This window comes from Microplitis demolitor, chromosome 4 (genome assembly GCF_026212275.2).
Source record: "Microplitis demolitor isolate Queensland-Clemson2020A chromosome 4, iyMicDemo2.1a, whole genome shotgun sequence".
Lineage (NCBI taxonomy): Eukaryota > Metazoa > Arthropoda > Insecta > Hymenoptera > Braconidae > Microplitis > Microplitis demolitor.
Genome location: NC_068548.1, coordinates 8,491,643 through 8,507,641, shown reverse-complemented (window position 1 = coordinate 8,507,641; position 15,999 = coordinate 8,491,643). Strand labels below are relative to the sequence as shown.

Sequence of the window (15,999 nt, the reverse complement as noted above, 5' to 3'; positions counted from 1 at the left end):
AAGTTTGGCAAAATGGAACCCCATTGCCAAGCATGCGTAGTACGGACAAAATCTCTGAGAAAAGAGAGAGAATAAATTTTTATTAGTCGGTACCGTACTACCGTGGTTTGGTACATTCTTTCCTATACTATATAGAAGTATTACATATATGATTTATTCATATATGAATGCTTTCTCTCTCTCTCTCTTACTTTATTTCTATTATTTACTATAGACATAAATGTATACAAAGTATACATAGGACTTGATTTCTTGAACAATGTCTTGAAGCTCTGGGGCCTCTGGGGATACTGAATGTCAAGCAAGCGGCTTCGTATTAATGTCTTGACTAGTCTAGACTAGTCAGCCGGCAGTTTCCAGTTCCGGACGCAACAAGCGAGGAATGTTGTATATACATACATGTGTTCATCAGTTTATATTTCACTTAGCTTCTCAACAATTCTCAATATTTTAATTGTTATGTAAAATTTAAATAATTAATTAAATATTTATCGATATTACTAATATTCACGATACATAGAATAAAATTACGTTTGTTGACATGTGATTAGTGAATTGAATAACTTGTGAGGCATTTAACAAACTAAGTAAAATTGTATATAATATAATATTAGAAATAAAAAAATATTTTTACCTCAATAAGAGAGGAACGATAAAGTAGATAAATAAATTTTTTCTTCATAATAATTTTCTTGGATTGTATTGTTTCGGAAAATATGTAAGTTCATTCCCCTCTGGAGGACAGTCAGAAGCAAGAGCAAGAAATGATCGTGCGCGAGTTAATGAAAAGGGGAATAAGAGAGAATGTATGGAAAATTGAAAAATACGAGAGCGAAACTATACTCAGTTGTTAGTGCGTGTGTGATGACGAGAGAAACCAGCATGATTTTTTGTCCGTGACTGTCATTCAAGGTTCAAGCATTTTTCATTGTCTTCCCATAAATTATTTAACAATCTATACCTAAACACATAAGTACAACCACTAATTTTATTTTTAAATTTTTACCTTCTTATAACAGAAAAATATAATAATTTTCATACACTGTCATTAACATTTGAAAAGAAAAATTTAATAGATCCTCAGCAGCCACGGGGTAACGTTAATGTGTAGATACACAGAATTAAAGATTCTCAATTACACTGAAAGCTACATCTACTTTTTATGTGATCTTGAAATCTTCAAGTTCAACTTCTATAGTAAAAAAACACTAACAAAAGACAGTACTGTGAAAATAAATGATTTGAATCTTATCTAGTTCAAAATTTCAACTATTCTTGATAATTTAAATTCAAGACAAATTTAAAATGTAATAATTCTTAACATAAACATAAATATAAGCGTACGTTTTTATAAATTTGACATAGTAATAAAATCATTTTATACAAAAACTAACAAAAAAATTGTATTAAATTTTATTGCCCTTTTTATTTTTCATTTCAAGACTATCCTTTCAATAATCTATGCATTGTTTGACTTTCTATAATAAACAGATCTGATTTAAAAAATAAACAGAATAAAATGATGTATACTTTTTTCAGGTGCCTTAGCAATTCTTAATTTAATTATTCTTGGCCAAGCATGCCCTCGAAAAAGCAGTACAACCTTGTGCGCAATGATGAATACGACACGAGGATTCCTTTACACAGCGAGGAGGCTTTCCATCGTGGTATTGTCTTCCACGCGAAGGTATAAAATTTATTTATTATTTTAATACATTTTTTCACCCTGAAATCTAGATCCTTGAGGACCGCAATTACGAAATTTTTAATTTCCGGCGCCAAATGAATCAAAGTTAATAAAATTTACACAAATAATAAAAATTTATTCAATGAAGACAATTTATAATCAGTGGTCGAAATACAATTTTATTACTCAGTATTTCAAAACAATAAGTAATACAAAGATTCTTTATATATAGAGAAAAAAATATAGGAAATTTTATTTTGAAATATGAGTTAAAATTACTTAATTTATATTGTACACTTCAAACGCTATTAATATTGTATAATTTTTACACGAAGCAAAAAATATAGTAAATTTTACTAAAAAAAAATGAGAATAATTTGTAAATCTGGATAGTAATCTTGAAACGCTTTAGATTTATATGAAAAATTAATAAACAGATAAGCATATTTTACAAGTCGTTTAGTAATTTCTCATATACTGGCTATGGAAAATCTCCTATATTGCATATTCATTTTTAGTTATATTTAGTAAATTTTACTATCTCGTTTAGTAAATTTTACTGTATTAGAATGGAAAAAAATAAAATAAAATTTTTATTAGCTTTTAAATTTTTATTATTATTGCTATCATTTTGATTATTATTATTATTTATATCATCTGTATTGGTGTTGGTATCGATTTTTGTTTTTTTAAAAAATCACTTGTTTCAACCGAGATTCGAACCCTGATCTCCCGTGCGCGAGTCCTTTCTTATGTCTGACGGCCCGATGTCTCCTTTGGACCAAAGTTTCAGAACTTGTAATACACATTTGTATATGCTATCCCCACCAACTTTTAATTTTATCTATACCTAGTAGAATTTACTATACAGACAGTAAAAAAATATAATTGTGTTAGCAAAAAATACATTGCGTATAGTAATTTTTAATATTTTGTATAGTAACAAATCCTATATTGTATTAGAAAATAAATTTTCTTAAATTTGTATTTATTACTAGTACTTATAGTTAAATTTACTATACAAATAGTAAAAAATATAATCGTCTTAGCACAAAATACATTACGCAAAGTAATTATTAATATCTTATTATGTAATTATTACTAACTAGTAAATTTTACTAAACGTTTAGTAATAATTACAATACAAAATGTATTTTTTCATATCTGTTAATAATTTTTATTATAGTATTGTAATTTTTACTATACTGTTTTCTCCCTGTACTATCTTGAGAATTTAATTCATATTTGAATTTATTAATTTTTATTATTTGAATATAAACTGGATTAGTAAACTTGACTACACTGAGAGAAAAAACTGTATATTTTCAAGGAAAAAAGCGTGATTTAAATATTTTAGTTACTTAAACAGTGTCAAGTAATTATTTTCTTTAATCAAGTAAAATAATTATTTAAAACAAGTATTTTTTTATTTACTTGCTTAATACTAACAAGAAAGTTGATTTCTGCAAAACAATATTAGACATGACCTCAACAGGCATTTTTTTATGAATAAATAATTTTACCCTACCTAAAATTCGAACCTACGCTCAATCACGGTGGCTTATTGAAAATCATGTTATTAATAAACTCGTAAGTTATTCATTAATATTTGTCATCTTAAGCATTAATTTATACAACCAAATAAGTAACAAAATTTAAATATCTATTACTTTATAGAAGCTCTCAGAAAAATTTATATATTTTTATCAATTCTAATGAGAAATTTAATTTTGTTATGAAAATAAAATTTTATTACTAATTTTGAATTATATCTTTGTTCAATATTATTTTTTTTATTTAACCAAATATTTGCTCTATGGAGGTTTTTAATTGTAATAAATTTGAGAAGATATCAACTAAATTGTTGAAATATTTGGTTGCCGTACACGGAGAGAAAATTATGATAACAGTTACAATATATTTTTTGAAATTTTAATTATAGGAACGGCACCCATATATATTATGGTAATCATTCCTATAATTATGGGTAGAATTCCCATATGGTGTCGGAATAGTTCCTATGGAATTATGATAATCGTTACCATAATATTTAGAAATTATAATAAATTTTTTTAACTTCCTGCTAAGAAAATTGCAAATTTTCAAAAATTCGGGAAGTTATTGGTTTCAGTCCGATTTTCGAAAACCGTATTTCCGTCAGATCTTGACGTTTTGAGGTTCTAGGAAGCTATCCTGACTAATTTCACGATGATGTCCGATTGTATGTATGTATTTATGTAAATATCGATAACTTTTGAACGGATGAACCGATTTTGATCATCAAGGTGCCATTCGACGCGGCTTGCGAATATCTCGAAGCTGAGAAAAAAAATAAACTTGATCGGTAGGGCTCGTTCAGAGATATTCCAAAAATAAACTTTTTTCAAATATGTTTTTTTTTTGATAACTTTTTATGTTCTCGATGGATTGATTCTAAAATGGGCTGGGTTCTGAAGCTCCATAAGCCGCGTCGAATGCCACCTCAAAGATCAAAATCGGTTAATTCTTTCAAGAGAAACCGTTGTCAAAAGAATTAAAAAAAAAAAAAATTTTTTTTAGTACTTTGAAAATTTCTCAAAAACGACTCGATGAATCAATTTTAAAATATAATCAGTTGTAGAACTCAATAAAACGCGTCGATTGCCGCCTTAAACGTCTCAATCGGTTTATTCGTTCGAGAGATATCGTTTGAGAAAAAATGGTAAAAAACTTTTTTTTCGAAAACAACGGGCATACAAAAGTATTTTCGAGCTCGAAGAGCACGAAAATGTATCCAAAACAATCTTCGAGCTCAAGGAGCTCGAAAACAGCGGGAAGTTTTGGGACGGGCCCATTTTTTAACTTCCCGCTAAGAAAATCGACGATTTTCAAAAATTTCGGGAAGTTATTGTTTTCACCCCGATTTTTGAAAATCGAGTTTTCATCAGATGTCGACGTTCTGAGGTCCTAGGAAGCTATTCTGACTATTTTCAGAATGATGTCCGAGTGTGTGTGTGTGTGTGTGTGTGTGTGTGTGTGTGTGTGTGTGTGTGTGTGTGTGTGTGTGTGTGTGTATGTAAACTCTTTGTAACTTTTTAACTAATAAATCGATTTGGATGGTTGAGGTGGCAATCGAAAGAGCTTGTTGGCCGTCAACTTTCCTGAAAATTTCAGATCATTTGATCGACTAGGCTCGAAAATATTTGCGAATTACGAAAAAAAAAAAAATTTTTTTTTTAGTTTTTTATTGATTTCTCAGAAGCGACTCATACGATCGACTTCAAAATCTAATCAGCTCTAGAATTCAATAAAACGCGCCGATTGCCGCCTTAGACATCTCAATCGGTTAATTTGTTCGAGAGATATCGCGGGAGAAAAAAATGGTGGATAATGGTTTTTTCCAAATATTTTCGAAATGACTGACCCGATTAATTCCAAATTTTTTTTTTTAGTATTTTGAAAGTATTTCAAAAACGACTTGATGAATCAATTCAAAAATCTGATCAGTTATGGAACTCAATAAAACATGTCGATTGTCGCCTTGAACGTCTTAATCGGTTTATTCGTTCGAGAGTTTTCGTTTGAAAAAAAGTCGTAAAAAACGTTTTCTTTCGAAAACAAAGGCATACGAAAGTATTTTCGAGCTCGAAGAGAAAATGTATCTACAACAATTTTCTGAGCTCAAGGAGCTCGAAATAGGCGGGAAGTTTTGGGGCTGGCCTGCAGGGCCAACCGACAGACCGATTTTTTTTTTTTCAAAAATACCAATGCATAGCTTAGTTAGAAAATTTATTTAGCTACAATTTGTTTTTTTTTATTGTCTCTGTAAGATAATTTGTTGTTGAAATATCAACCTTTAAATGGAAAAAGATACTTTTGTCTTTGATTATCGAAATCTTGGTGACTAATGGTCGCACAGTAATTTTGAGGGCACCTTTAGAAACTTGAATGCATATCCCACAAGCCTTGTTTTCAATTTAAAAAAAGTTTAGGGCTTTTTTTTTCGTGAAATTTTGTAGAAGAACATTAGGGGTGTGCGAATAGTATTCGAATCGAATATTCGAACTATTCGAATAGTTCGCATTATTAGAGTAATTCGAATTATTCGAATAGTTCCAAAAATTATCTTTTGTTCTTAAACTAATCGATTTTGATAGAAAAGTTATCTTGTTCGAGTTATTGGACTTGATTGGAATTCTTTTTTCATAATTTATTACTAAAATGATAAAAATTTGACTGCAAAACCATTATTGTAAAAAAAGTAGAAATCTGGCCATACCTGGAATGAAAAGGTATAATTCTTATTTTGATTCTTTTTCCATAAATTCAATGAAACATCTTATGTAAAATTTTCTCAAATTTCTAATATATAGCCTTCTGCAAAAAGTATTTACCCCATGAAATTTGTACCGTGTATTATCTGAATTATACACATGTGGTTCAAACTCTGTAGTAAATGAAAGACACACATCATTGAACAATGTTATGGCAGTCCAAATTAAAGCTTTTTTAATAAGCTAAATGATGAATATGTTAGATTTTACATATACAGTCGTTGATTCAAAAGTTATCCGAAGTTAAACTCACATTAAACTTCTTATCGACATTTTTACAATTTTTTCAAGTTAAAAAATTTTGAAAAAAAAAAAAATGATCAAAACCACAAGATTAATAATGGAAATTAAAGCTTGTTTAATTCATGTCAAAAGGAATTTTCGAACCAAACTAAAAAATATACCTCTATATTCCGAGTATGGCCAAATAGAACTTTTTTTCACAACAATGGTTTTTCAGTCAAATTTTTATTATTTTAGTAATAAGTTGTGAAAAATAAATTCCACTGAAGTCAAATAACTCGAACAGGAAAACGTTTCCATCGAAATCAATTAGATTAAAATCGAAAGATAATTATTCGAATAGTTCGAACAATTTGATTCGATTCGTGTCAAATAATTCGTAAAGTCGAATATTCGCACATCCAAAAAAGAAAAGCTAAAAAAAAAAATCGGTCTGTCGGTTGACCCTGCGGGCCAGCCCCAAAACTTCCCGCCTATTTCGAGCTCCTTGAGCTCAGAAAATTGTTGTAGATACATTTTCTCTTCGAGCTCGAAAATACTTTCGTATGCCTTTGTTTTCGAAAGAAAACGTTTTTTACGACTTTTTTTCAAACGAAAACTCTCGAACGAATAAACCGATTAAGACGTTCAAGGCGACAATCGACATGTTTTATTGAGTTCCATAACTGATCAGATTTTTGAATTGATTCATCAAGTCGTTTTTGAAATACTTTCAAAATACTAAAAAAAAAAATTTGGAATTAATCGGGTCAGTCATTTCGAAAATATTTGGAAAAAACCATTATCCACCATTTTTTTCTCCCGCGATATCTCTCGAACAAATTAACCGATTGAGATGTCTAAGGCGGCAATCGGCGCGTTTTATTGAATTCTAGAGCTGATTAGATTTTGAAGTCGATCGTATGAGTCGCTTCTGAGAAATCAATAAAAAACTAAAAAAAAAATTTTTTTTTTTTTCGTAATTCGCAAATATTTTCGAGCCTAGTCGATCAAATGATCTGAAATTTTCAGGAAAGTTGACGGCCAACAAGCTCTTTCGATTGCCACCTCAACCATCCAAATCGATTTATTAGTTAAAAAGTTACAAAGAGTTTACATACACACACACACACACACACACACACACACACACACTCGGACATCATTCTGAAAATAGTCAGAATAGCTTCCTAGGACCTCAAAACGTCGACATCTGATGAAAACTCGATTTTCAAAAATCGGGGTGAAAACAATAACTTCCCGAAATTTTTGAAAATCGTCGATTTTCTTAGCGGGAAGTTAAAAAATTGGAAAATTTTTTTTTCTCTTTACTTTTGGAAGTACATTAAGCTGTAGAATCACCTGACAAAATTAACCTTCCCATCAATACTTATAAAGTAGCAGTTCGCTGATTAAAAAACCACAAAAAGTCGCTTTTATGTACGTTTTTCAATGAAGCTGATGCTAGCGGCTGTAATAAGTAGCGGCCACGCAAAAAATTGCTGGCCGCTAGCTTTAGTTTCATCGTTTTTCAAATAAAGACAAAACTAAAAAAAGGTTATTCAGCAGCCGAAATGGAAGTAGATTTCTCATTATTTGATTATTTCAACCTTTCAAATGAACATTACACTAAAAAATTTAGAAGTAATTTAATATACTCTTTGTATAAATTGATATTTCATCAATAAAATAGTAATAAAAGTAACAATATAGCAATTTTTCAGCTAGACTATAGTACCAATTAGCATTGTGTGATTTTTACAATATAGTTGATAGTAAATAATAAAAATAATGCAATCATTGGTTTGCATTAGTATTTTTTCTAACGAGATCCATTTTTTATGTGTGAGTCTCCAAAGCAACAACTTCTGATGGAAATTCGTTCCATACTTGTATAGCAGAAATTGAAAATAATTTTGTAAACGTTGCAATTCAACAAGTAGGTTCATAAAAAATGTCATTTTGACGTGGCGCACGACTACGTACTTTAAATATATTAATAATATATATGAGGAATGAGTATCACTAAATTAGTTGATATGATTATTTTATTTTATAAACAAAGAAATTAATCATTATATCTTTTAGTATGAATAATCCACATGTTAATGTATAGTCAAAGTATAACAATAAGACATTAAATATTACAAGTCGAATGGTGTGACGATATCAGCTTCACAAAGACACGTTTTCTTTCAACAATGAGGTCGTTGACGATGATGTTGGGATATTTCTGTTTAGTATTTCTTTACTATATAGTTCACGTCGTGTCGTCATCGCACACGTGTTTATTTTGATCTCCTGTCTTTTGCCCTTTTTTATAGATAATACATTATTTTTATTCGAATAGAAAATTCTATTGTTTTATTGTGAAACTATGTGATTTTTTAAATTAATTGGTTCTCATGAAAAAATAATTCAAGGGGCAACTAAAATTCAATAACATGAGAGCATAATTTCCACTCGATATTCATATTTTTTTCCTTTTACCTTCACCTTGATTTATTTTTACTTGTAATTAATGTTTTTGTTATTATTTTATAGTTTATCGGTTCTATGGAAGTACCAAGGCCAACCAGCCGCGTCGAGATCGTAGCGGCAATGCGACGAATTCGAGTATGTTTTAAATATGTTCACAAATAATAAAACATAATTATTCTTACTCTATATTTTTTTTAGTATGAATTCAAGGCGAAAGGAATAAAAAAAAAGAAAGTAACATTAGAAGTTTCTGTAGATGGTCTCAAAGTTAGTCTGCGTAAAAAAAAAGTAATCAAGATTTTAAATAAATAAATAAATATAGTACTTATAATATATATATATATAGAAATAATTGATAAATATTTTTAGAAAAAACAGCAATGGATTGATGAAAATAAAGCATTTCAGATGCATTATCCAATATACAGGTATTTTATAAAACAAAGTAGGAATTTTAACATAAAATATTATTTATTTAACTTTTATTGTGCACTGAGAGAAAAAAAATTAAACTCAAGTAATTATTTTTCTTGTTTCCATAAATATTAAAAATTAATTTTCTTCTAAAATTAAATTGATTGTTCTTAGTTTAAGAAAACTATTCCTCACTTTAGTAATAAATTACTAGTTCATCTTAGCTTATATACATTTTTTTCTCTCAGTGTAATTAGTTGACTACCTTATTAAATTACGACTTTTTCCAGAATATTTTACGTCTCCCACGACAGTCATGATCTAAAAATATTCAGTTACATAGCTCGTGATAGTAATAGCAACTCGTTCAAGTGCAACGTCTTTAAATCTAATAAAAAGGTGAGACTTTCTTTTCTCAGAGCAACAAAATTTCGTTGTTCTACCAATAAATCTTTGTAGAAACTTAAAAATAGTTAATAGAAAATTTTAAGTGACACATAAATACTAATTGAAAAACTTTTATTATAACTCCTACGATTATTTCGTATTTATAATTTATAATGTCTGATTGCTGACGTTACTAATCTATAAATAAATGAAGCATCTCGTAAAGCTGCAGTTGAAGAGCAATTTTCATGCTTAACCAGGTAGCTGCCAAAACCAGTTGCTTTGCAGAAATGATTATTTGAATGTTTACGATTTACAGTCCTAAAGAACTTGAAAAAGATGCAAGTAGTTGTACAGTTTCTAGTGTTTATTAATAAACCATTTACAATTCCGGTGTAAGCTTTGCTTTTGTGTATACTTCGATTATCTGAATGACGTTTTACGTTTCGTTTTCGATTATTGATACAGTTCACGCGCTTATCAAATCTGACAGACATGAAAATCGTTTTATCGTATTTCTTACGATAGGAAATTTTTCTTGTAATTTTTATATACATGTGCTCATGTTCAGAATTTGTTGAGTATCAGACCAAGTCAGTCGAGTTATTAAAATAGAAACATAATTTGAAGAGTGGATTTTACCCTCTCTCCTTGTATTCTCTTCAGTTCAGAATTATAGTTAGTAAAGTTCGATCATTTGCTTAGTGAATCGTAAAATTCATTTTTAATTACGATGAGATAAATTTCTCATTTAAATAACTATTTATATTGAGTTAAGTTTGAAATTCTATTGAGTTAAAGCTAAAAAAGATGCTTAGAAGTGTTGGTAAACTTGCTATTTCGTCAGATTTATCATCAATTGTAAATACTAGTTTAAGCGGAAATCAAAGTCCTGGTACACCTGAACCTGATACTCCAGGAGGTTCCAAGCCTCGAAAAAAATTATCTTTTAAAGAACCTGAATTATCCAGATTTTTTAAAAATAAAAAATCATCATCTAAAACTAAAAATTTTCCTACTAATTCTTCAAAAGACCCAATATCACACATTTCTTTAGATGAAGAAACATTTGAAGAAGACGAAAATTATGAAGAACTTGAGGTAAACAATAAGTGATATAATTGGACTTTAATAAAAAATTTGTATTATTTGAAACTATCAAATAAACTATAAGGTAAATGTCCCAATACCGGAACGACGAAGGGTACACGACTGATTTTTATCGTTCTAAAAATATTCAAATAAATTATAAACCAAAATAATTTACTACATCATAGAATAGATATTTACCTATTCATAAATAATCAAATTAGTTCATTTTTCTTGAATTTAATATAAAAAAAAAAATTTTTTTCTATGACACCCAAAAGACCCAATACCGGAACGCTGAAATAGCCTTGTCCCAATACGGGAATTCGGTTGTCCTAATACCGGAACAGTAAATAAAATAAGTTATTTTTTGCATTTATTCATGGTGAAAATATTAATAATTATTAAATAATATTAATGTAAAACGAGTATGAATGTAGCAGACATCAGACAACTTTAAAATTATAAATAAATAAGATAAATAATTAAAAAAATAATATTTACGAAAAAAGCATTATTAATTTTAAAATCTTTTGAATTTGTATTTTTTTTAATTTTATATTATTTATTATTTACTCGATTTATTAATAATTTTAAATTTGTCTGATGTCTGCTATATCACACCCATAATGTAAAATGTATTTAAAATTTTTAAATGATTAAATATTCAATGAAAATAAATATTTTGAACTAAAGAATAGAAACCAAATAAATCATTTGAGGCTATACTATAAAAATAATTTAAAAAAAAAAACTGAAAACAAAAATTTATTTTTTATGATTTAAATTAGAGCTTATCTATACTTAATCTATTTTTTATAACAATTATACATATTGCATTAAATATTAGGGCTCCAGTAATAATTAATATTGTACTTGATTTAGCCAGTCAATAAAACTCACCGTTAATGTCTATCTATAACATTAATATGATTGGCTGTTCCGGTACTGGGTACGGGTTTATTTTGGTGTACCAATAGATGAACAGTAAAATTAATATAATAATACTATTTTTTTTTCATATTTTTAATATGTTTTCTTGAATTTTATGTGATTCAAGATGCATATACAAAAAAAAAATTATTGAAAAGTAATTCTATCCATTTTCTATAAGCTTAAGACCATTGACTGATTTCTTAGCAAAACCATTAAGAGATATGAAAAATTCATGAATCCGAGACTATTGCTCTAATTAACATTTTTTTTTTATATTTTGGATATATTCTAAAATTAATTTTATATCCTACTTTGTAACTAAATGATTAAGGTTTTAAATAAAGAAAGTTTTATTTAGTTTCATCGCGTACGAGTTGAAATATAATATAATGATTATCAAATCGTTCCGGTATTGGGTCTTGTTCCGATATTGGGACATTTACCTTAGGGTCTCTAGTGGTTGCATTAAAAAATTTCTAGTCGGGTTGTCGAGCTCAAAAAGCTCGAACATGTATCAATGTTTTCAAGCTCCTTGAGCTCAAAAGCAGTGGGGAGTTTCGGGGCTGGTCCACAGGGTTAACCATTTTTTAGATTTTTCATAATGTACTGTCAATAAACTGCACTAATTTTGTATGTTTAGAGTCAAGCCATGAGAGTAGTTAGAACAGTAGGTCAAGCCTTTGAAGTGTGCCATAAATTAAGCCTGAACGCACCAGCTGAACAGAGAGAACAAGACATTGATAGAGAACGAGAACATGTACTTGAACATAATGACGAACATCCACTTCATAATGATGATTATGATGACGAGATGACAAATGAACGCGCACCAATAATCCAACGAAGAACACCGTCTCCAAGTATACACAAAGACATATCTCTATTAAGTGACGGAGAAAACCCAGTGCAAGATCAACCACCTGCGGTTGCGCCTTGTATTGTAAGAACACATGGATTGTCAGCGTCTCCAATGAGACAATCGCCATCAGTAATTTTTATTTTTTAAACCATTCATCACTTCAATAAGTTTCACAAATTTCCAATCTGTTAAACCTCTATAAAATAATTTTCCTAACAGGGAACAGTGGCATCTGATTGCGGCGACTTATTAATTTCGAGTAATAATGAATTAACTTCTCTTAAACATGAAATACAACTTCTTCGAGAACGCCTCGATCAGCAAAGTCAACAAACACGTGCTGCTGTGGCTCACGCGCGATTATTGCAAGATCAATTGGCAGCTGAAACCGCAGCGCGAGTAGAAGCCCAAGTAAATTATTATTAAAAATACAATTATTTAAATAGCTCCAGCAATAATTAAATTGTATATTTTTTTTTGTTTTAGACACGAACTCATCAGCTCCTTGTTCAAAATAAGGAGCTTTTAGAGCACATTGGAGCATTAGTTAGTCATTTAAGAGAACAAGATCGTACTTCAAGCTCTCATGGGAACTCAGTGTTACAGTCACAAGTTTCAGGTGTAACTGGCAATACAATAACTTCGCAAAGTCCCACCATTCCTGACTTGTCAAGTCTTGGTCAGGTAACGTTCTACTGAATGATGCCGTGATTGATACCGACAAGCTATGTCAATGCATTTTATTATTTTATGTACTATTTTTTTTTTTAAATAATTGTAGCTGCTTTTAGCTTATGTTTTTTTTACTTTTTTAATAAAAATATTAAACTAAATTACGACATATATTTATGAATACATAAATAGATATGTATACATTTACTCACACACGTATATATATAAATATATATCTGGCCCTTATATAGGCTACTTTTGAATTTTATATTGCCCCCCCCCCCTTTCTATATCAGTTTCAAATGCGACAAGTACCCATATAACAATTCTATAACAATTTTGCCCAAGCTTGTTCACCAGTACACTATAGTTGTCTATGTCTTTATATAACTATGGGCCTTATAACGACACTGGTACGAAGTTTTAAATTGCAAGTCTTGTACAAGATAAAAAAAAAATTTTGTGTTATTCCTGATTAAAAGAAACGATTAGAAATAATTAAATAACATTTAACTTCAATACTATATAGATATACATTCATCATTGAGTGAATTGTTTTGAGAAATCAGAGATGTTGTACTTGAAGAATCATGCAAGAATATTGAAGATTTCTTGTTCAAGTATTGGTACAGTGATCTGAGCCAGTCGTACCAGAAATTACTTGCATAAACTAACGCGTATCTTGCGCCAGATTTGCTCAAAAAGTCTCATATTACACTATCTATATATCTCACTTCTATCTCTATCATTTTACCCCAGTATCCTGTACTGTATGACAATGGAGGGGTTGAAGTGGCAGAGACAGAAGTAAGATGAATAGTGCAATATGAGACTTAGTGTATGCAAGTAATTTCTGGTGTAAGACTCGCTCAAGATACGCGCAAGTAACTTTACTAACAAATCTTGAACCAGACATCTTCAATACTCTTTAGTACAATATCATGTGCAAATCCTACAACAATCTTGTCTTAGAATCTTGCATTAGTATCTTGTCACAGATTGATAGCTATATAAAGACACCTAGGGGTCTTCCGCAAGATACTTTCTTGAAAAGAATACAAGACTACTACAAGATTTTCTTGTAGACCTCTCCGCTTCGTGGTTGAGGTGTACAATACAAATGATGGTTATAGGCGCGTATTAATATTTACAGCTGAAATTGTAAGATTATTTTTTTAACGGGATGCAAAACTGATCTCGGGGGTGGCAACATAATTCGAAAGTACCCTAATATACATATATCGCCATAGTTATGATTGCTAGACTTTCGTATCTTTAATATTTCGTACATGCTGCAAATCAATATACGTTTATCTCTGTTATTTCACGACTATATTCTTAATCTAATATTGCTGAAGCGACAGAGAATAAAAAATAGAAAGAGTGAATTGAAACTTTGACAGATGTGATTGTTTTATGCTATATTGAATGGCGCTTGTATAAAATAATAAACTGCTTTGTGTTTAGCTTAAAATCTCCGTGATATTACCCCGAGGTATTCGCGATTGTTGCTCGACAGGTTCTTCGCACGGGGTTTTTGGATTTAATATCAGCAAATGCTAGGTAATATCGTAGTAACAGTACATACCTATAAAAATCAGCATCAGCAGTAATCGCCCTAGCATCTTATATCTCGCAATTGCAGAAGAATCGTTGTGTCATACTAACGTTCTTTGTCTTCGCGGTGTAATCTAATACTCCGTAACAATACAACTTTCTCCGAAGCAGTCACAATGGACACCAGTACAAAACTCACCATGGGAGCTAGAGGCACCGTCTTTTACATACTCTTACACTCCTGAATTTTACTCAACGACGGCGAGGATAGACCAGCCTTTTACTTCCAATGATCAAATGCACTTTCAAGCCCAACTACTTGAGAGGTTACATAATATTAGCCCATACCCGACTCAGAGATCACCCTACTCTACGCCGTCGTCTTACCCTATGCAGCCACCGAACTTTCTTTTATCTCCAAACTGTAATAAATTACCAGTGAGTATGCCATTTATAAAAATACCAATCTAACGTTTTCATTAACTTTACTCTCTATTATTAGAATTCATCGAATTCAGGATCTCTCTCTCTTCGTATATCTCAAGCAAACAGCTTTACTTCATCTCCAATCATGTCACATAAAATTCCTGTTTACTCCACACAAATCGAAAGCTCACCAGATCCTCTTTCTGAACTTCAAGCATTGATAAAACCTTTGCCATGTGTCTCACGTCAAAGAAATTCAATTTACACTACGGGGGCCACCACGTCCTCTCGAGATCCAGACTTTAAGCAACAACAAAGAATTAGTTGTCCTCCTCAAACATCATTAATGTTCGACACTCCGCCAGTAAAAAAGCGTGGTGAGAACATGGAAAAAAATTTCGAAGATAATTTAAAATATGAAGAAAATCTTGTAGGGGATCAAACAGATACAAAGAATTTTAAATTAACCACGATACTCAGAGCAACAGGGTCGCCACCTACAAGGACCACTAGTGTACGACTTCCTGTGAGAAACGATCTATCGACCCAAGTTCAACGTACCAATTGGGCTCGACATACTACTAAGTAGTTTTGATAATTCAAACTGAACAAGTAGTCATTTCTTTTATTGATCAATAAATTTTTATGTGCGTGCCAACAGTTTCAGGAAGAACGACAATATATGAAATCAATTTATTACTTGTAAATGATTTTTCTCTTTGTAAGAATCACTTGTGCCAAATTTTAATTTTTTTAATCTCATTTTTTTTTTCTTATTTATGTAGTTATGAATAATTTTAAATAAATATACATTGATTAACATAAAAAAGAAATCTTTAAACTGAAAAAAAAAAACTAGTGTGAGCCAAGAAAATCAAGTACAACTTTGTTGAACGAAAAAAAAAATTATTTTTTAGTTAGAGAACCTCAAATTCTTGTTCAAACTGTATTTCTAA

The 15,999-nt window shown here is 30.1% G+C and overlaps 1 protein-coding gene across 5 annotated transcripts; it reads left to right on the top strand.

Moving 5' to 3' along the window:
* Window positions 1-76: 76 nt before the first annotated feature.
* Window positions 77-15,775, top strand: LOC103580521 (carboxyl-terminal PDZ ligand of neuronal nitric oxide synthase protein). Of its 5 annotated transcripts, none has more exons than XM_014440405.2 (11): window positions 77-912; window positions 1,540-1,687; window positions 8,767-8,838; window positions 8,902-8,991; window positions 9,073-9,131; window positions 9,408-9,516; window positions 12,170-12,517; window positions 12,608-12,799; window positions 12,875-13,072; window positions 14,789-15,055; window positions 15,120-15,775. In XM_014440405.2, exons 2-11 carry the CDS (start codon window positions 1,580-1,582, stop codon window positions 15,630-15,632), a joined length of 1,956 nt encoding a protein of 651 aa, XP_014295891.1. In that variant the 5' UTR covers window positions 77-912; window positions 1,540-1,579; the 3' UTR covers window positions 15,633-15,775. The 5 variants fall into 5 exon arrangements, with proteins under 5 accessions (XP_014295891.1, XP_008560518.1, XP_053594506.1 ...); XM_008562296.3 differs by having other exon boundaries at window positions 14,786-15,055; XM_053738531.1 differs by lacking the exons at window positions 77-912; window positions 1,540-1,687; window positions 8,767-8,838 and having other exon boundaries at window positions 8,932-8,991; window positions 9,050-9,131; window positions 14,786-15,055.
* Window positions 15,776-15,999: the final 224 nt, after the last annotated feature.

Coding starts and splice junctions, on each gene's coding strand:
- LOC103580521 (XM_008562296.3), top strand. CDS start 1,580: ATGCCCTCGAAAAAGCAGTACAACCTTGTGCGCAATGATGAATACGAC. Junction 1,688..8,766: donor GTATTGTCTTCCACGCGAAG/GTATAAAATTTA, acceptor ATTATTTTATAG/TTTATCGGTTCTATGGAAGT. Junction 8,992..9,072: donor TTAGTCTGCGTAAAAAAAAA/GTAATCAAGATT, acceptor AAATATTTTTAG/AAAAAACAGCAATGGATTGA.